This window comes from Medicago sativa, chromosome 8 (assembly GCF_051527215.1).
Source record: "Medicago sativa cultivar Bolivia chromosome 8, Bolivia_mono, whole genome shotgun sequence".
In the NCBI taxonomy this organism is placed as follows: domain Eukaryota; kingdom Viridiplantae; phylum Streptophyta; class Magnoliopsida; order Fabales; family Fabaceae; genus Medicago; species Medicago sativa.
In genome coordinates, this window is record NC_140756.1 from 13,221,832 (window position 1) to 13,245,178 (window position 23,347).

Sequence of the window (23,347 nt, forward strand, 5' to 3'; positions counted from 1 at the left end):
TTGCTTGAGTTCTTCAATTCCAATGGAGTCATCACCAGTGATAATCATGTCATCGACATAAAGAAGTAAGACAACGGTGCCATTTTCAGTTTTTTGAGTAAAAAGAGCAGAGTCATGAGCACTGGAAGAGAAATTCAGCCGAGTGATAGTCCTGTGAAATTTAGCAAACCATGCTCTAAGGGCCTGTTTGAGACCATAAAGAGCCTTGCGAAGTCGGCATACCTTGTTTTCCGGACATGTATATCCTGGAGGAGGACGCATGTAAACCTCTTCTTCTAACTCGCCATTGAGAAAGGCATTTTTGACATCCAGTTGAGTGAGTTTCCATTTGCGAGTGGCAGCAATTGCAAGAAGAGTTCGAACAGAGTTGATGCGGGCAACAGGGGCAAAAGTTTCCTCATAATCAATTCCATACACTTGAGTGAACCCTTTTGCTACAAGACGAGCTTTGTAACGCTCGATTGATCCATCAGAGAGAGTCTTTATTTTGTACACCCATTTGCATCCTACAAGAGTCTTATCAGAAGGAGGATCAACAAGGTCCTATGTGTGGGTTTTCTCCAATGCCAGTAATTCTTCCTGCATAGCTTGCTGCCAACGAGGATCTGTGGAGGCTTCCTTATAGGATTCTGGTTCATGATGGTGAAGCATAGTTGAATAACAATGGTAATCACGAAGATAAGGAGGTGGATTTCTTACCCTCGGAGGAAGCTCAACGGTGGGAGGTGCAGGATCAACGGTCGGAACAACGTCATCAGAAGTGGATTGGACATCGGAAAGGGTTGGAAGCTCACCAGAAGAACCTGCATATGTCTCAGAACCTGCATGTGTGTCACTAGGAAAAAGATCGACATCAGGATTAGTAAAGAGAGGAGTGGAAGTAGACGGGATCGACTTAAACTTTGATAAGGAAGAGAACATTAAATGTTCCCAAAAGACAACATGACGAGAGATGCGAATACGCTGAGATATTGGATCCCAACATCGATAACCTTTGTGTTCAGTGCCATAACCAAGAAAACAACACAGACGAGCACGAGGTTCAAGTTTAGTATACTCATGGGACTGAAGGAGAACAAAACAAGCACAACCAAACACCTTAAGTGATTTATAATCTGGTGTAGTGGAATAAAGACGCTCAAAAGGAGAGACATTACCAATGACAGAGGAAGGGAGACAATTGATTATATGGACAGCAGTAAGAGCAGCTTCACCCCAAGCACGTTCTGGACAAGAGGCTGAGATAAGCATGGCACGGACTGAGTCAAGAATGTGACGATGCTTTCTCTCAGGGCGACCATTTTGTTGAGATGTGTATGGACAAGAAAATTCAGACAATGTACCCTGCTCACTAAGAAAAGACAACAGTTTAGAATCACGATATTCCATGGCATTATCTCGTCGGAAAACTTTAATGACTTTAGAAAATTGTGTTTGAATCATTTTGGCAAAATTAATGTAAATTTGAGGAAGCTCATGCCTATTTTTCATCATATATATCCATGTAAAGCGAGAATAATCATCAATAAATAGAACAAAATATCGAGAACCTCCCATGGTAGGTGTGGGAGCAGGGCCCCAAATATCAGAATGCACTAGATCAAATTGTGAAGCTGAAATGAAAGTACTTTTATTGAAAGATAAGGCTGGTTGTTTAGCAGTTTGACAAGCAGTACAATCAAAAGACTCATTAGTGACAGATCCTAAATAACCTTGAGACACTAGAGGACGCAATTTACCGATAGAACTATGAGCAAGACGACGATGCCAAAGTTGAATGGAAGAATCTTTGGTAGCGGCACAAATGCTGGACTCGATAGGAATATGCAGTTCAGTGAGCTCATATAGCCTTCCGATCTTACGCCCACTCCCTATGAGTTGTCCTGTCCGCGGATCCTGCACACAACATCCAGAGGAAGAGAAAGTAATTTCATATCCAAGGTCACATAATTGACCAATAGAAATAAGATTAAAATTTAGTTTAGGAATAAGATATGTGTTAGGTAGGCTTAAATTAAAGAGAGAGATATGACCTGTGTGGCTTACATGCATAAGGGATCCATCAGCAGTGTGGATAGAAGGGTTAATATCATTTTTAGATAGGGAAGAAAATAAATGAGACGCAGATGTCATATGGTTACAACATGCAGAGTCAAAATACCATTTAGAATTACCTGGTGTGGTAGAAAGAGCGGCCGGAGTATTACCAGAAGGAAGAAGTTGTCTAAGAAGAGACTCAATATTTGTGATAGAAAAGGCTGGTTGGGAAGATTCTAGAGATCCATTGGCAGCAGCGATTGAAGAGTCGGGACGAAGTTGATTCCTATTTTGATTATATCGCGGAGGACGAGTAGGACAATTTTGAATCAAATGTCCGGCTGTCTTGCAGTATCGACAACAATTTGAAGCAATATGACCCTTTTTCAAGCAATTATAACATTCAACGGTCGGACAATTAGAGAAAGAATGTCCATACTTACAACAACCTCGACAATATTTCTCCATTATAGCACAATAATATTCAAGAAGGTAAACCACTCGACTTGAATTGGAAAAATCAACCGGAAAAGAAATAAAAAAAATGAGAAGTTCTCACCAAGGTTCAATAAGACACACGTGTGATGCTATGGGATAAAATCAGCCAATTTGTAATTCACAAAAGTGGAACAGCGGAGTGAATCACACAAATTGATGAAACAGCGGAGATGGTGAACAAGAGAGAAAAAAATAACGTAAAACCCACAGGAAGGAAAAAAAAAAGGAATCGAAAGCTTAAGCTATTGATACCATATAGAAACTCAGAAAGATATAAAAGAACATTTGTATTTCATTGTGTGTCTCAAGTACAAGTAGGTTGTCCTATTTATATTATAGGATTGGAGACAAATAAACATAAAAAATAATTACACATAAATACTAATTACTCCTAGCATAATTACAATATTATTACAATAAATGACAAATCATAATATATCTTAACAGTTTAAACGATGATGATATAATAGAAACCACTGTAGAACCCAATAAAGTGGCAAGACTTTTTGTACCAAAAAAAAAAAAAAAGTGGCAAGACTTTTGCGGTAATCTTATACAAACAAACTAGAATTGGGGCGATAATCACCTATACATTGAGGGAAATACTTGTGTGACATTAATGTCACGGTGACATTAAATCTGGGCCACACATTGAATGACATTAGATGTGTTGTGTGACCCAGATGCAATAACAATGACAATGTGTGGCCCAGATGCAATGGCACGGTGACATTAATGTCACCAAAGTGCCACCCATACATTGAGGACAAACATATTTAAGGTCAATGGTTACTAAATACTAAGAAGAGAGGTCCAGGGAGATTGCCATCATTGTATAATTAATCCAACATACCCTACACCACTTGTTCTAGAAGATCCCAAAAGGATTTAATAAACATAAAATTAAACTCATCTGTACTTGGCCTTGGGTGCATATTCCTATCATATTGCATTAATCATATTTTTTGTCCTCCACACAAGAGCAATAAACATCATTTTGATAACGTAATAAATAAGTGAAGAGTTTACACAATCAAGTGCATGATTATACATAAAAATGGATTCATCTATTTAAACTTACTTAGAACTTTGAACTTAAAAGTAGATTTATAGAATTCTCATTCTAAAATAACTTGATAAGATGGGAATACTCCCACTCATTCAGTTCAACCACCAAAATCATTTTTAGCTTCATGAATGCCATCCACTCTTTAATTTCAATTCCAAAATCAGGGAAAATTTATATCAAACAAATAAATACATAAGTTCAAATCTTCAATCAAATTTCAAAATTTCAGCCACACACAATTGAACCCAACATCAATACTTCTCAGCCACTGCTACTTCCGTAGTTGTCTGCAAACTCTATTCTGAAACCTTCCCATTTGTCTTTCAACTTCTGCTGCTTTGACAGGGCAGCAGCATACGAAGATTTAGAATTCTTAATACCCGCCATCAGCTCTTTGCTTTCAGTAATCAAATTCTTAGCCTCAGCATCCACTTTCTTATTTTCACCTTGACATCTTTCCATGCTCTCCTTCAACTTGGTTTTTTCTGACTCAATACTTTTCTTTTGATCAACAAGAATTCTAATCTTTTCATCCACCTTTTCACTCTCTTCCTCGAGACGCTTGGCTTCATCCTCAAACTTACTCCTTTCTTTCTGCTTTGATTCCTTCTGTTTCTTAACATCTGTCACCCGCTGCATAAGCTTTTCTTTTTGTTGTAAAGAATTATTGTGATCCTCAACCACAGTTTTAGTCATGACAAAGTCCTCGAAAAGGTTCTCAATAGAGGATGTCATTTTCTGGACAAGCTTCACAACGTTAGGAGAAACTTTCTCATGAGATGTTTGTTTTATGCATTCCAAAGACATGTGTAATTGCCGCTGTAGCTCGACATCATTGAGAATTAAATCAAGTGAATTTTCCAATAGGCATTCAAGGTTATGCAAAGCTTCTCTTAGAGCAACGTCACTTGTGGAACTGGTTGCTTTTGGCGAGGAGTCTGGACTTCCCAACAGGATGCTATCAAGTTTAGCAAAAAGGTCATCATCTGATCCATCTTCATGTTTGCTAAAATCAATTGTTGGTGCATTTTCTTTTTCCTGCTCTGGTTCACTTATCAGATCATTGGTGTCAAGAACAGTGATTTGTCCTCCTTGTATATATGGTTTTTCTTCTTGATTCTTGGTCTCATCAAAATTGTCTTGCCAACCATAGATGCTTTCACTTGACTTGTTATCAGAATCATTTCCTTCTACAGTTAACACTAGAGGTAGATGCAATGCAGCTTCAGATTCTGTTGATCTTCCTTCGTATCCAGTGTTTTTGAACTGCACGATGAAAAAGCATTTATCAAGACAAGATCGAGTGTCTTATAGAAGTTCAATAACCATACTATGTTCTTCTATTTGTTAGGATTGTTGAGTCATGATCTCTTGTATATATTTGTATTCCAGTTTTAATTTAAGACTCAACATTTTATTATTAATGCATGCAATGTCTTAAGAATTGGGGGAGCGATGGAAAGATGAGGTACTATGATATTAGAAGAAAATAAATGTTAATGTTGGTTTTAATTCAGGTAATATGCAAGAATTGTAAGAACTGTGACTATATCATCGATCATACCTAACTTCTTATACTTAATTTTCTCTTCAAATATGGATAATATAAAGACAAACTCAAACATTAAAAAATTACAAACAAAAATAAAAGATCAAAAATAAAAATTCCTTTATTTGAAGGGATGAAATTATGAATGAAAAGCTATAAATTAGTGAGAAAATACAGATTACATCAGAACTGTAAAACTTGTATATTTACTGAATGAACGAAAAATATATATACAGACACATAATGACATAATACCTCGGCAGATTGTTTAGTAGGCTCAATATATTGGGTATTTTTCCGAGCATTCATGTTCCGTTTCTTATCATCGTTATTAATTAAGACGCTATTTGAAAAGAGTAAAAGGATGAATGCAATATAATTAGAAGGAATAAAGGGGTCAAAGGTGTAAGTATTACCTTGGTTTCTTCAGTGAAAGATTGTTCTACATCATAACAACCTCCAGTAGAATCAACCTCCTTTAAAGAAATACTCTTATGAAGAATCTTAGATTTCATGATTTTTTTTGAATTATGATCATCATCCAAATTTTCTTTCTCTTGAAGATTTTCATGTACCTGAGTATCACCAGAGTCTAAAGAAAAATAAATGGTGAGGTTGACAAACAAAACATTGACTATCTAGTCAAAGATTTCAATTATACAAAATAATGACTATCTAGCTATGAATAAGCATAGCATATATGATAAGACTACGGAATGGAGCAATTAAGAAGTTGCAAACCTAGTGAAATAGTTACGGAGTGCATTTCAACTGGCTCCAAGGTTATAATATGTCTTGATTCTACTTCCACTGATTTCTTCAACTCTTCTTTCTTTTGTGAATCCAAATCCAATTCTGGCAAAACACTCTCCAATTCTTCAGCACTTACCTGTCGTACCCCGCACTCTTTAATACCAATTGAACCATCAACTTCCCCGTCAGTATCGTTTGTAACAAAGAATTCAAAACAAATCTTTGGTTGATAAAATTTGAGAATACTGTCACAATGGAATGGATCATACCACATATAAACATGATCTGAGTTCAGTTCTGTGACATTGGTATTTAGCCAGCTAACCTTTATATGTTCTCCCAATTTGCATTGACATTTTATTCTAGCTACTCTACCCTTCATTCCATTTCCACCTGCTGGATAAACAACCACTGCGTATATGAATCCCAGCAAATTGGAACGATCAGGAAGCGATGTAATGGTAATGGAAGAGTCGGAAGTTGTTCGACATTGGAACAGCCTCAGGATACTTGTTCCTGGTCGACAAGCATCAACACTGTTATAGTTGTAGCTATGGAATTTCTCACAGAGTCTTCTTACAGAGACATTTTGATACACAGCACTCATCATTGTTAAATTGAGATTTTCCATTATAAGTCTGAGTGAATGTCCATCCAAATTCAAGCTGTTATTGAATGAAATGTGTTTGGTTTTTCCGGACATCTTTTTTGCTAAATTTTTTAGATTTGACACTGAAACCAGGGATGTGCAGTTGACTGCATTTAACATTGTGATTAGAGTTGGAAGCTCTGGTATGCACTCAAGCTTCCTGCAATTCACCAAAGACAGAATTTCCAGTTCTTCAAGTTTCTTGATGTTTTGAGGCAACGTCTTCATGTTGCTTCCATCAAGGTTTAATTCCATTAACTTTGATGCAACATGGATGTTGTTGGGGAGTTCAAACTGGTTTATAAAATCCTTCATATGTAGTATTCGTAGGGAACGTAAGCCATCAAACAGCTCATGTAGCTGTTGTTTCTCAACTATTAGTGCACTGCCAGAAAACTTTAACTCACTAATAGATGTCACACTAGATAACCCCTTTGGAATACTATTAAGCCTTAAACTATCTAGATTAAGTCGTTTGAGTTTTTCAAGACTCCCAATTGATAGGTCTAGTGTTTGGATGCCAGTACTGCTTAAATCCAAGTTTTCAATCAAATCCGAGGACACTGCAAATTCTTCCAGACTTGTGCACCCATCCACACTGATCTTCTCCAAATAATTTAAATGTTTTTCACCTCTAACGCTCCTAACCTTTGTACACCTATCCAGTATCAAAGTAACAAGCGTATCAGCGCATAAAACAGATGGATGAAGATCAACTAGGCTCTCACACCCAGAGAGATTAACCCATTTAAGACTTGACGCCTTAGACAAATCTGGAAGATTTGTTAAATGCTTGGATTCACTCAGGTCAATTCCCTCTAACTTACCTGGTTCCTGTAACATTCAAAAGAAGATATGATCAAAATGCAAAATCCGAAGAAGAAAATATATGTTAAGTGTGTAAGTAATATATTACCTTCCTCCCCTGCCACAGTTGTTTAACATTGCTGTTCCGCATGCGGATTTCAACAAGAAACTTGGCATGAAAAGGCTGTGGAAGAGACTCAAAAGGGTATCCATACCACTCAAAATAACTCAGCTTAGTTGAAAATGGCTCAAGATATTTTGGAAGGTTGAGGTACGTGTTAGTACCGCTCTGCAGGTTAGAGGATGCATGGAATTTAAGAATTCTCAAGCCTTTCATCTTGGTGAATGTGTCGGCACTTAAAGGCAAATCATTATTTTGAGACAAATCCAATGTTATGCCTTCAATTGAGCTACTTCCCTGAAGACAAGAAAGTAAAGTATGTATGTATGTATCCAATTAATTAGCTACATTAATTAATTTGTATTATAAATTTAACTGTGTTGAAAAATGTATGCTTTTCTTCTCCTTACCTTGTTTTCTTGAATAACTTCACGAGCTTTATTCCCACTCAACCAGGTATGTGCTGCCAGGTCCTTACCACAATCATTACGTATTATGTCCAAACCCATTTTTTGTATCAAGTCGTGCATTTGTATTGTATGGTTATTTGAGATGGTTATCAAAGCCTTGTCGTTGAGAACAACTATTCCACTATTTGGTTCAAAACCACAAGCATCTAGTATCTTCGTGACACACTCTTTCTTTTCTCCTATGAAGAAGAATGCAATGTCTAGAAATATTTTCTTCTCTAGTGCATCTAGTTCATCATAACTCACTATTAAAACTTTGTGCAACTTGTCATCAGGATGATTATCAAGTTTCTTGAAAGAACTTTCCCAAAACTCAATCTCTCTTGAACGAAGAAGTAAAGCCAAAAGTTTAAGGGCAAGCGGAACGCCCCCTGCATAAGTGATTGCCCTTGGCAAGAGATGCTCATACTTCTCTCGGGGATTACTTGGCCCGAAGGCTTCTCGACAAAAAAGCTCTAGAGATTTTGGATCATCCCATTGCTTGACCTCATATATCCAATCAACTCTTCCTCTCAACAATTGTTTGTCTCTTGTTGTTATAATGACTCTACTGTCTTTATGTAGCACACCATAATCTTTGCATAAATATTCAAACTGCTCTAAACTGTCCACACTATCAAGTACAATCAAAACTTTTCTACTTCTCAGCCACCTCGTATAAAAGTTAGATGTTACAACATCAGATGGGGAAATTTCTTCCTTTAGTAGCTCAGAGAGAAGCTTACTAGCTGAATATTCTTTTGCATTAGCAAAGCAAACATGGTCGTATTGGGCAAAGTGTATGGCAAATAAGATTTTGGCAATGGTTGTCTTACCCATTCCGCCCATACCCCAAATTCCAAGTATTTGAACGCTTTTCAGTAATGATTCTGCAAGTTCATAGTTTTTTTCGTTTCTCACGATGCCTTCTAGTTCATTAGGGTGCCTCAGTTGTAGCTTTTGCAATACATCATTCACAATTTTGAAGATGAGGACAGATTCTTCCCTAACATTGTAAAAATAAAAGAACAAATGACACAAAAAAAAAAACATTAATTCAATTTATCATAAATATGTGAATTTTGATGTACTTTTAATTTTAGTAAAAAAAAAAAAGTAAGGTTCCTTGGCACATGAAAGGATGAGATTTATGCCATTCATTCATTTCCGGGATCTGATTTAATAAATTATAATAATAGACAGATAGATAGTTAAAACACAAATTAAATTGTTGAGTATGGCGCACTGTCATGTGGGTAGGAACGAGCGAGACATCATGTTTTTCATTGTTTTGCGCTTTGTCGTTTATTTTCTCTTAGGTTACTAATTGATGTTCTAATGATTGGTATTAGAATGTGATTAATCCTATGTGAAATTTAAAAGGGACAAGGTTCAACGGAACGAGCAATTTCGGATTATGCAAAAGGAGGGTTAATGATTTGTTTGTTTTGAAATTTAGAGAAGGTATTTTGTGGAATCGAAGGGACTATAAAAGTTTTTTCTTATTCTAGGTTTTATTACTATCATTTTATTATTTTAGAACTTGTAGCTATTGTATGTTTACTGCACAAAATTTAGTTGGTGATTGGTGAATGATATATTCAATCTTTGTTCTTTTTTATCCTTACATAAATAGCTAAAAGTTTTGCATTTCTTTAGTAACATTTATTATTGCTAGAGATTGGCTACTATTAACTACCAAAATTGGCGATGAATTAACATTTTTGCCAGGAACAAGATAATATAGTATCTAAAATTTGTTTGCTAGAGATTGGCTACGAATTAGCTACCAAAAGAGTTACATTTTTTAAATGTTACTAATAAGACTCTTAAGGGTTACTAAAACCATTTAGTAACACGGGCTTTATCTGACATTTATCAAATTGTTACAAAGATCTAAATAGTAACATTTGTTTTTAATTTAGTTACAATTTTCAAGTGTTACTAAATCTCATATATGTTCTAGTGTTGGTTCAACAGGGTAATTACTTAAAATCTTTCAAAGACAATTTAATTATCCTTTTTGTGCTTTTTTAACTACACTTTGAAAAAATTTCTTGAAACTATTTCTTATTTGTGTAGCTAGACTTTTTTTTACAAACTGTAACTAAGGGTGTTTGTTGTGCAATTTAGAAAACAATATGTGATTGTACCCAAAAAAAGATAAAATGTGATTTGATTTGGATGGTTCATTAAAAAAAAAACGATCCAATCTAATCTAATTTATTGTAGTTTATTTTGGATTGGTTTTTGTATATCCAACTTACAAATTTAAAAATTCCATTAATTTACATATTATAAATACACAATAAAGTATTAGGTTTAGTGCAAAATATATTTTTTTTTTTGAGAGAAGTTTAGTGCAAAATATATAACATGTAATATACTAAAAATTAACATTATTGAATGATAATGATCGATTATGTTTGAAACATGAAATAATGAACAAAAAATAGATTACGTTAAACTGATAAGTATTATTAAAAAATTAAAAACCAACAAATAATACATTGAAGCAAAATATCATATATGTATGTGGTTCAATCCGGTTGGTTCTATTTTGAAAAAAGCAATTCAAAATTCAATCGGATCCGTGTGATTTTAAAAAAAATAAAAAAAGAAAAATCCAAATGCATCCAATAATATTCAGTTTTGTGCGATATGCAATTTTAATTAAATTGGTTTGAAGTTAAAAATTTGATCAAAAACAGCTTACTTACTTGTGGGTGTGAGTATCCCATCCGGATATATTGGCTGCTTCAGTAAGGGCAGATCTCCACTTAAGCACTCTAAGATCATTGGTCCCAAGATCTCTCTCATGTTTTGCGAATGCTTTCTCATAGCTGCCAGTCTGATATCTTATGTCTGACGGATATGTTTTATAGAAAACAGGTATAACAACTTGACCATGACGGCAATCTTTTCTGCATTCCAGCACTTTGACCAGTTCTTCCAAACACCATGTTGAGGTTGCAAAATTTTCAGAGAAAACGACGACAGAGATGTGTGAGTCTTCAATAGCTTTTGCAAGTTTTGGCCAAACATCTTCTCCTCTCACCAGCAGGTAATCTATGTATGTTTTTATTGATTTATTAACCAGAGCATCGTAAAGATGTTTGGTGAAACCATTCCTAGTGTCCTCGCCTCTAAAGCTAACAAACACATCGTGTTTTTTGGGAAAATTGTGAGAGGTACCGTTCAGATTCAATACCGATCGCGATGACATCCAAATTCTTACAATTTATTATGTTAAGTATAAAAGAACATGAAACTTGCATGACGTTAATATATACTGTGAAGCTTAGGGTCAACACATTTCAAGAAGAAGAAAAGAAAAAAAACTTTAGACAAAACAACGCATATCTTTTTTAAAGAAATATATAGGAAGGAAACAAAATTAGCTCAAAATTAATCTTTATACTACAGTTTCTAAATTTTTTTTTTTTTGTGGTGGTCAGGGTTCGAAGCCCCAACCTTATATATATTATGCAATGTCCATATCAACTGAACTAAGTTCACGAGGACAGAATTTTCTTTTTATAAGAACGTAGGACAGTACTTTTGTTTACTTTAATTTGATAAATCTAAAATTTATAAATTGGTTCAATTATGTATATTTATAACATATATAAAGGGAATATATTATTTTAAACTGACTTTTTCACTTTTAAATATACTTTTAACAAATTTGTTGTACAAAAATATAAGAATTTATATTATATTTGTTATATTATTGGTACCAATGAAAAGATAAGTATAGTTTGTTACAATATAAAAGAGAAAAAAAAATATTTCTTCAAAAAAAAATAGAAAAAAATACCTATAATTGTCATCGGTAATTTTAATAAAAATCAAATAATTTTAATCAAAATACTATAAAAATTATTGTTCATAATTTATACACGTCACCAAAATAATTTATATAACTTAAACTATATCCGGGATTTTTTTAAAAAATATATTGTATAAAGTATATACCTTTAATTTATTAAATTAGATAATTAAAGGAAATACCTAAAATGTTTTCCATTTTTTATAAATCTAGAAACTTTGTACCAATATTTGTGTCTATCCTTTAAATAATTTATGTTCGGGATATCATTTATTTTAATTTAACATTTTCCTGTGAAAGTAAATAGAATTATTTTACAAAATAAAAACTAATTTGACTTTTAAATTATTTGAGTCGAACAGATAGTTAAACTTAACAAGCTGGACTGAGTTTTTACATAGAAACTTTCTCATTGAAACTAATTTCTCACCATTTTCTTTGGAAATATTTTTCATTTCAAGAAATCTTCTATATCTCTCCAACAAGCTGGCCCTAATTTTCTCTTTTAAGGTTCTCTCTTCCATTCTCTTCATTTAGGGAGATGGTTTTGGGTCAATTTGTGACCCGAGATCACCCATATTCATCTGTTTCTCTCTATTGCAATCTAAATAAGTTGTTTTCACATATATTTTGGTTTTTTTCTGTGATTTTGTCGTCTAAGTGTGGCGTTGTGTTTGTCGTCTTGTGTTGCTTTGTTTAAATTTTCGTCTTGTTATGGTGTTAATTTGGTTCATATTGAAAGATAAATTATTCAATTAATAGTTTGGACGTCAACATTGCATATACGAATGCATAAGTATTCTGATCACTTTAATTTTATCATATTATTTGTAGCATTTTACCGTTGTATGTTATTAACTTGAATGTTGTGAGTTTGTTTGTGGATTCATTCTTTACGTTTTTAGTGATGTTGAATGATGTACTATATCAATTTGAATGAATGAAGAACGTTTTTCTTTTTGTAAAAAAAATTGAACTGAGTTGTTTGTGAACTTTAAATGAGCCAAGTTTGAAAGAAACCCATATTGAATTTGAGTCAAATTTAAATTTAAAGTCAAACAAATTCTTTAAAAGTTGAGGAAAAGAAAACCATATCGAATTGGAGTCAAGTTTCAAGTCAAACAAATTCTTATCAAGTTGAGTTGAACTTAAACGAATTTGCCTCGACTCTTTATAAACCCTAAATAAGAGGTACTTTAATTAGGAAGATTTAATTAGAAAATGGACATATCAAATTGATTATTCACATTTTTTTTTAGGGAAATTATTCACATTTTTTTAATCAATATGAAAAAAGTAATTTTTTTTTATATTTGAAAATAGTAAGATTAACTTCTATTCAAAACAGAGAGTATATAATATAATCTTGAGGGTCATCATAACCTCACATCGTATATTATCACATGCTTGAGCTAAAACAATATGCATAAAAATATTAGTACATTATTTTTTTGAAAGAATATTAGTACATTATCTTTTTTTTTTTTGAAAGATTGAATATTAGTACATTATTATACTTCAATTTGGACGCGAAAAACTTAAAAGTTAATGAAAAATTACAAATAAAAGCTAAATTAATTGGTCTTAAGCAATTTTTTTCACCACCTTAGTTACTATTATTTTTCCACGTTACAATCACCCTTATATCATTTCTTTAGGTTGGGTAGAATTTTTCAAAGACAAAGTTTTCTTTTTTTGCTAAGCAAGGAGTAATGGCAGACATCGGGAGGAAACACCGACATACCAACTAGGTTGGCATCTGGGAAACAAACAAAGACAAAGTCATGTGACGGAGACAACGCAATATTTTACTTTGGATACAAACAATGCAGATAAACTAAAATATTTTTTTGAGCAAAGATAAACTAAAATTTTAAATCTTATATTGTCATACGGGACATACTAAAGATATTTGTTAAGTAAATTAAAAATGACAGTTTTGAATTGAAAACTATAATTTTAAAGAATTTGAGTTCATCTTTAACTATTTTTTAATACAGCATTTCTGTTTTTGTTTCTTTAACCATGGCCTAAAGGTACACGTTCATTTCCCATACTTTTATGCTAACGGATGGTGCCGTTTTATTAGAAAGGATGTGATGAATAAGAGGAGTGTTATTTGAACAGTATTTTTTGTTGGATCTTGTGTTGGGGGTCTGCTGCAATAACTTGACCAAGAAGATGATGAAGATGACTATGATGAAGTGTGTAACACCCCGTTTTCCCAACTTGAAAATTTCATCATAAATCAGAGTATTTAAATCACAAACGGAATGTCACATACTTCCTTAAAACCACAAAATAGATAATAATAATTATCTTTCAAAATTCAACGTCAAAATCTATAATCATGCAGCGGAAATTATTCGACATAATAAAAGTCTTGGCACACAGGCCTTATCAGAAATCTCATAAGTTTTAGTTAATGTTTATTCATAAAAAGTTCATGAAAGCAAGCCCCATCCCGTTACATATCAGAGCACCTAGACACAAGTGAGGAGTCCTCTCACGAACACTTCTAATCTTTATTACCTGCACATTACCCATGGTCGAGGCAACATATACGCAGAAGGGGTGAGATTTCACAGTCAATAAATTAAACATATAATTCGTCAAAATGCATTTAACAACATAAATCATCATTTACATTTAAAACATTTACCATTTAGCATTATATCAAATCATATTCAATTATCATTGTCAAATATCATCATTAGTTCGTAAACAATTATCATCTCTAATTCATAAGCAAAAATCATCATTAAGTCATAATCAAGTATCATCATATATTTAACAACTTAAGACATCATAAACATCAGCATTAATAATCATTTAGTATCATATTATTATCATCATCAATCATAAACAGACATTATCATCAAAATATCATCATCAAATCATAATCAAACGTCATCATCAAAGCATCATCATCAAAACATAATCAAACATCATCATTAAAGGCATCATCGTCAGACATCATCGTTAAATCATCATTAAATATAAGTTATGACGACTCTACAATGCAACTACAACTTCAACAACAACTCAGACAACTTCAACAACAACTCAGACAACCTCAACAACAACTTAGACAACCTCATCAACAACTTAGACAACTTCATCAACAACTTAGACAACTTCATCATGCATGTGGTACCAATACAGAGCATCAAGCTCCCAACCAACTTATATGAGCGTAATTAGGCTCTTCAGGGCATCAAGCCCCCAACATAGTGAGCAAAAGCTCCAGGGCATCAAGCCCTCACCAATCATGTGAATGACTAAGCATTCCAGGGCATCAAGCCCTCAACCAACTTATACGAGTATGCAATGGACTCAACTTCCAGCAACTTAGACAACGACGTGTACAACTCATACGACTCATAATCATGGACAACTTCTTAAATTCCAACAACATAGGCCGACTCATGCAACCTCAAGACACTAACAGTCGACAACAGAAAAACAGCAGCAAGATACAACATATAATAGCGTCTAAATAACATATCAACATTAAAGGGAATGAATCATAACAACTTATAATCATAACGCATCTTAAATAATTCTTATACATCGTCACCACTAATCTCAGTCACCTAAACAGACCTCTGGAACTTCTGAAAGTATCCTAAACAACCATTTTTCTTACTTATAAGATCAACTCATGACTACACGTGCGAAAGGATCGCATCGGGACAATTTTGGGCAACTAACAGCCTAACTCGCAGTGGCGAGTAATTTGCTCGCAATGGCGAGCTCGAAGGTCCTACTCGCAGTTGCGAGTAACGTTGCTCGCAGTTGCGAGCGATGCGGTGCAGCTCGCCGTTGCGAGTGTTTCTACTCGCAGTTGCGAGCGATGAATGTCAGTACGGCCAGAAACCTAAAAATCACAACTTTTCACCTATCTTCATGATTCTTTCATCCATATGGCATCTAATTAACACCCTAGACAATATCTAAGGTCTGTAAACTAATTTTGCATCAATCTAACATCTTTTCATGGTTTAATCATCAAATCGGTCATTTAACCCTAATCTCAATTCTCACCAAAACTCAACCTAATCATGTTAAATTCAATTCTCAGAACCATACCCTTAATTATATTGAAAGCTAGTCTCACCCTTACCTTAATTCAGATGAACAAAGCTTGCGAAAAACAAAGTGATGAAAACACCCAAAAATACTGCTTCAGTGCGCGATAGTTTTCTCTCAACTCAGACCTTGTTTCGACGATCCGAACGGTGAAAAGGTAGACCCAGGTGCTGTGAATGCTGTGTCCAAAAATCGTCACGATCCAACGGTTAACGAGTGAGATATCATTGTTTTACTGAGGTAGGTTTCAGAAAAACGGAAATTGCTTTCTCTCTTCTTTTTGGTGGCTACTCTTCTCACAAAACAGTTTCTACGTAATAGCTATTCCAACCTAGTCTCTCATATTTATAACCCTCCAACTATTCTATTTTACTCTTTCTAATAATTATAATTACCTACTAAATATAATCTAATAAATAATAAACCAAATAACATATATATATTTTCACACAAAATAACAAGTATATTATACACCGAATAACATATATTCACATAAATACATCACATAAATATAAATATATTTCCAGGCTCACATTACATAATTATTCAGAACACATAAATCATATAAATATATTCTAAATTCACATCACATATATAATCACATAAACATATATAAATATATTTCTAGGCTCAATAAATAAACCAAATAAATCAAGTAACAAAGAATAAATCAAATAATTAAAAAAAAAGTGGGCGTTACAACTCTCCCCCACTTAAAGAATTTTCGTCCTCGAAAATTGAACATCCTGCAAACAACTCTGGATTAGTCTATACCACAAACAACAATTTTAAACAACATACAATCAAACAACAAGTCAGAACAACAAAAGACAATGTAAAATTATTACACAATACTACGTTGCTTGACACGACTCTACTACTTGGCCGGACGGACCGACCTGCTCTGATACCAATTGTAACACCCCGTTTTCCCAACTTGAAAATTTCATCATAAATCAAAGTATTTAAATCACAAACGGAATGTCACATACTTCCTTAAAACCACAAAATAGATAATAATAATTATCTTTCAAAATTCAACGTCAAAATCTATAATCATGCAGCGGAAATTATTCGACATAATAAAAGTCTTGGCACACAGGCCTTATCAGAAATCTCATAAGTTTTAGTTAATGTTTATTCATAAAAAGTTCATGAAAGCAAGCCCCATCCCGTTACATATCAGAGCACCTAGACACAAGTGAGGAGTCCTCTCACGAACACTTCTAATCTTTATTACCTGCACATTACCCACGGTCGAGGCAACATATACGCAGAAGGGGTGAGATTTCACAGTCAATAAATTAAACATATAATTCGTCAAAATGCATTTAACAACATAAATCATCATTTACATTTAAAACATTTACCATTTAGCATTATATCAAATCATATTCAATTATCATTGTCAAATATCATCATTAGTTCGTAAACAATTATCATCTCTAATTCATAAGCAAAAATCATCATTAAGTCATAATCAAGTATCATCATATATTTAACAACTTAAGACATCATAAACATCAGCATTAATAATCATTTAGTATCATATTATTATCATCATCAATCATAAACAGACATTATCATCAAAATATCATCATCAAATCATAATCAAACGTCATCATCAAAGCATCATCATCAAAACATAATCAAACATCATCATTAAAGGCATCATCGTCAGACATCATCGTTAAATCATCATTAAATATAAGTTATGACGACTCTACAATGCAACTACAACTTCAACAACAACTCAGACAACTTCAACAACAACTCAGACAACCTCAACAACAACTTAGACAACCTCATCAACAACTTAGACAACTTCATCAACAACTTAGACAACTTCATCATGCATGTGGTACCAATACAGAGCATCAAGCTCCCAACCAACTTATATGAGCGTAATTAGGCTCTTCAGGGCATCAAGCCCCCAACATAGTGAGCAAAAGCTCCAGGGCATCAAGCCCTCACCAATCATGTGAATGACTAAGCATTCCAGGGCATCAAGCCCTCAACCAACTTATACGAGTATGCAATGGACTCAACTTCCAACAACTTAGACAACGACGTGTACAACTCATACGACTCATAATCATGGACAACTTCTTAAATTCCAACAACATAGGCCGACTCATGCAACCTCAAGACACTAACAGTCGACAACAGAAAAACAGCAGCAAGATACAACATATAATAGCGTCTAAATAACATATCAACATTAAAGGGAATGAATCATAACAACTTATAATCATAACGCATCTTAAATAATTCTTATACATCGTCACCACTAATCTCAGTCACCTAAACAGACCTCTGGAACTTCTGAAAGTATCCTAAACAACCATTTTTCTTACTTATAAGATCAACTCATGACTACACGTGCGAAAGGATCGCATCGGGACAATTTTGGGCAACTAACAGCCTAACTCGCAGTGGCGAGTAATTTGCTCGCAATGGCGAGCTCGAAGGTCCTACTCGCAGTTGCGAGTAACGTTGCTCGCAGTTGCGAGCGATGCGGTGCAGCTCGCCGTTGCGAGTGTTTCTACTCGCAGTTGCGAGCGATGAATGTCAGTACGGCCAGAAACCTAAAAATCACAACTTTTCACCTATCTTCATGATTCTTTCATCCATATGGCATCTAATTAACACCCTAGACAATATCTAAGGTCTGTAAACTAATTTTGCATCAATCTAACATCTTTTCATGGTTTAATCATCAAATCGGTCATTTAACCCTAATCTCAATTCTCACCAAAACTCAACCTAATCATGTTAAATTCAATTCTCAGAACCATACCCTTAATTATATTGAAAGCTAGTCTCACCCTTACCTTAATTCAGATGAACAAAGCTTGCGAAAAACAAAGTGATGAAAACACCCAAAAATACTGCTTCAGTGCGCGATAGTTTTCTCTCAACTCAGACCTTGTTTCGACGATCCGAACGGTGAAAAGGTAGACCCAGGTGCTGTGAATGCTGTGTCCAAAAATCGTCACGATCCAACGGTTAACGAGTGAGATATCATTGTTTTACTGAGGTAGGTTTCAGAAAAACGGAAATTGCTTTCTCTCTTCTTTTTGGTGGCTACTCTTCTCACAAAACAGTTTCTACGTAATAGCTATTCCAACCTAGTCTCTCATATTTATAACCCTCCAACTATTCTATTTTACTCTTTCTAATAATTATAATTACCTACTAAATATAATCTAATAAATAATAAACCAAATAACATATATATATTTTCACACAAAATAACAAGTATATTATACACCGAATAACATATATTCACATAAATACATCACATAAATATAAATATATTTCCAGGCTCACATTACATAATTATTCAGAACACATAAATCATATAAATATATTCTAAATTCACATCACATATATAATCACATAAACATATATAAATATATTTCTAGGCTCAATAAATAAACCAAATAAATCAAGTAACAAAGAATAAATCAAATAATTAAAAAAAAAGTGGGCGTTACAAAGTGTGCACATAAATTCCAAAGATTTGTTGTATATCTTGATTGTTGGGAAGATGCTGCTGTACTTGAAACCTGAAAAGATTAATGGTTATGCATGCAAACTCAAAGCGTATGGGGTTGTCATACTAACCTTTAGGTTCGATTCGCCCCCACCAATAATTGTATATTGGATGCAATAAGGAATGACCGGCGAATCCCCTTCAGGATACTATGAGTTCCTTGACGTGTATTGCACAACCACACCAAGCGTATCTCCTAACAGTATTTTACAGATTTATGGTTCCAGCAATTCACTCATGCATTAGAGAATTGATGGATGATTTAGAGTAAGAGAATGATGGAGAATTATGTTGTTGTTCTTTTTTGTGTGTCCAACTAATGCCCAAATGCCAAACATTTATAGTGCATTATATGACTCTTCACATGAGAGAAAACACCCCTTTGACTTGAATCAATGCTATGATTCATTAAGCACCCATTTGCCAAAGATTATGATCATATACACTTGAATCAATGTTATGGTTCATTAAACACCCTTTTACCAAAGGTTATAACCATATACACTTGAATCAATGTTATGGTTCATTAAGCACCCTTTTGCCAAATGTTATAGCCATATACATTTGAATCAATGCAAATGTTCATTAAGCATCTCTTTGCCAAAGGTTCCAATGTATATGAATGATTCCCATGAAGAGTTACAACTTTTGGTTCTAAATTGATTCCATTATTTTGGAAATCACCAACAATCCCCCACCATTTTCAAAATACTAAATCACATAAATCCGGAAATTCCATGCCTTCAGATAATGGTATCTCGCGATTTGAACCATTACTTAGTAAGTTAAGTTTTCGCTCATTCCCAAATAGTATGGTAGGCAAGCTTTGAACCAACTATTCATTAGAACAAGTGTGCATAACTTACACATAGAATCTCGGTACCATTGATAAAGAGACTTGTAAGATGACACATTAAGAAGGCCTTGTGTCGTATATCCCTTTTCATGAGAATTTAAGAGTCAAACCCTTGAACTCCGTGAAGCGGCCAAACTTCATTCTCACATAGGTAGACTATATCGGAAATGCCCCATAAGTATGCATTCCAGCAAATATATGCTATATGTCCATTAAGAGGAAAACCTCATCCTACCCATTTTCTTCTTATGGTCCAAGTACTTTTGCCCTTTGGGATGTTATCTATTGTCAAGTACTTCAATTACTCTAATAGTGTACTTTCACCATTGAACCCAAGACTTGATGCTACTCAAGTGTGAGTTGAGTTTCCACCATTGGTAATCAATTAGATTTGGGTTTGTACCACATCCCTAATAATGTCTTCAATGTATTCAACATCATTTCCAAAGACATCATTCCTTGTCAATCATTTCGTCAAATAATTGCAAGATTTTCTTTTAACTTTTATAAACTTTGAATATTCAATTCTTCACATAGATTTTGTATTCTCATAGCTATGTCTATGGATCAACTTATATACTCTTGATAGTATTCACCAACTATCATCAAACCATGACACACTTTTGTCAATTGAGTATATTGTAATAATGCACAAACTTTTATGTCATTACACCTTTGCTATAACAATATTTAACATGCATTTCAATTTGAACTTCAACTTTTCTTTTATATCTAGCCAAGATATATCATACATTGAATGCATTAAACATACATAGCAAAATAAAAATTGATCATAAAAGAATGTCATAATCAAACTTCATAAGATGTGATTAAACATGTAAGTCATATACTCCACATAAAATTAAATATAACACAATCATTTTGATTTTAGTTATCATATAACTAATACATATATCATAAATTCATTGTGTTAAATTCAAGTTTATGTTTAAATATGTTCAATACTAAATTTCAATAAACAATGACATAGAAGAATAAACAATGAACCAAAATCATTAATATTTTCTATGACTTTCTTCCATGAACATATATCAACTTACAATAATTCAAAACATACCCAAATTATTTTAATATCATGATAAACAAAAAATTAACCATTACTTTTCATATTATCATGTACATATAATATGAACACAATATTAATGATAATAATTTCTTACACAAAGTAAATAATATCATTAAAGCAACCACTTGATATTTTGACAATTTATCTACACTACTTTCATAAATAAAATAGTGTTTAAACATTCTTAACATATTAATATACTCATCAAAATTCATATACTTGAACAATTTCTAAATCATGTACATATATGTCACCACATGTTAAATCTAACATATTCATATTTACTTAGATACTATACACATGCATTTAGAACACCAAATATTTCATAATAGGTAATCACTTATATGCACATTATCTCATGTTCAAATTAACATCAAACAAATTTCAAACAATAAATTTCATATATATCAAAATTTGTCATGCATATATTATCTACAACCACATGTAAATTTAACATAAACACATCACATATGAAATATTTATCCATAAATTTCCACAACATATGTTCATAAAAGGAATTTGTTTACCGTTCACCGTAGTCATGAATGAAAATGTAAGCTTTCATCTCACCCAAAATTGCAGCCATTAATCACAAGTAAATCATAAATCGAACCTAAAGATTGTTGGATCTTGTGTTGGGGGTCTGCTGCAATAACTTGACCAAGAAGATGATGAAGATGACTATGATGAAGTGTGCACATAAATTCCAAAGATTTGTTGTATATCTTGATTGTTGGGAAGATGCTGCTGTACTTGAAACCTGAAAAGATTAATGGTTATGCATGCAAACTCAAAGCGTATGGGGTTGCCATACTAACCTTTAGGTTCGATTCGCCCCCACCAATAATTGTATATTGGATGCAATAAGGAATGACCGGCGAATCCCCTTCAGGATACTATGAGTTCCTTGACGTGTATTGCACAACCACACCAAGCGTATCTCCTAACAGTATTTTACAGATTTATGGTTCCAGCAATTCACTCATGCATTAGAGAATTGATGGATGATTTAGAGTAAGAGAATGATGGAGAATTATGTTGTTGTTCTTTTTTGTGTGTCCAACTAATGCCCAAATGCCAAACATTTATAGTGCATTATATGACTCTTCACATGAGAGAAAACACCCCTTTGACTTGAATCAATGCTATGATTCATTAAGCACCCATTTGCCAAAGATTATGATCATATACACTTGAATCAATGTTATGGTTCATTAAACACCCTTTTACCAAAGGTTATAACCATATACACTTGAATCAATGTTATGGTTCATTAAGCACCCTTTTGCCAAATGTTATAGCCATATACATTTGAATCAATGCAAATGTTCATTAAGCATCTCTTTGCCAAAGGTTCCAATGTATATGAATGATTCCCATGAAGAGTTACAACTTTTGGTTCTAAATTGATTCCATTATTTTGGAAATCACCAACATTTTTGTTGATAACTTATGAGACAATCAAAATATATAAAGAAATATGAGTATGACATAAAAACCTAAGCAATAAAGAGAGAAATAAAAATACAATGTGAGTATAAGAGATAAAGTTATCATAAAATGATTGTTAAAATATCATTTCTTGATAAATAACTAGATGTAAGACACTAATGTCAAAAACAAAAACACTATAAGACACTAAAAAATAAATTACGGCGATTACTTAATAAAAAAATTATATTGCAATTATTAATTTTTTTCGACAGAAATATTGCAATTATAAATTAAGAAATACGCTATAAGAATGGGATGCTTCTGTCTATTTGTCTATTTGATTAGTTTAAAAAATTTCCATCATAGACCAGTTGAATTTTTGCCTTTGATTTCAGTCATTTGATTACCGTTAGTAAAACAAAATTGATGCAAAGAAAGTCTTAAAATTGTTATAAAAAGAAACATGTCGGCAATTACATGACAAGATTTCCCGCCACTTTAGCATCTCTTATGTGACTAGGTTGTTAAAAAAAATTAAAATACGAAAAATTCATA

At 33.3% G+C, this 23,347-nt stretch overlaps 1 protein-coding gene across 1 annotated transcript; it reads right to left on the reverse strand.

Moving 5' to 3' along the window:
* Positions 1 to 3,512: 3,512 nt before the first annotated feature.
* On the reverse strand, positions 3,513 to 11,281 carry LOC146897098 (TMV resistance protein N-like). Its single transcript, XM_085731513.1, has 6 exons — positions 10,653 to 11,281; positions 7,894 to 8,938; positions 7,472 to 7,780; positions 5,895 to 7,389; positions 5,570 to 5,745; positions 3,513 to 4,870 (listed from the first exon to the last, which is right to left on the reverse strand). The coding sequence occupies exons 1-6, from the start codon at positions 11,156 to 11,158 to the stop codon at positions 3,866 to 3,868; spliced, it is 4,536 nt and encodes a 1,511-aa protein (XP_085587639.1). The 5' UTR covers positions 11,159 to 11,281; the 3' UTR covers positions 3,513 to 3,865.
* Positions 11,282 to 23,347: the final 12,066 nt, after the last annotated feature.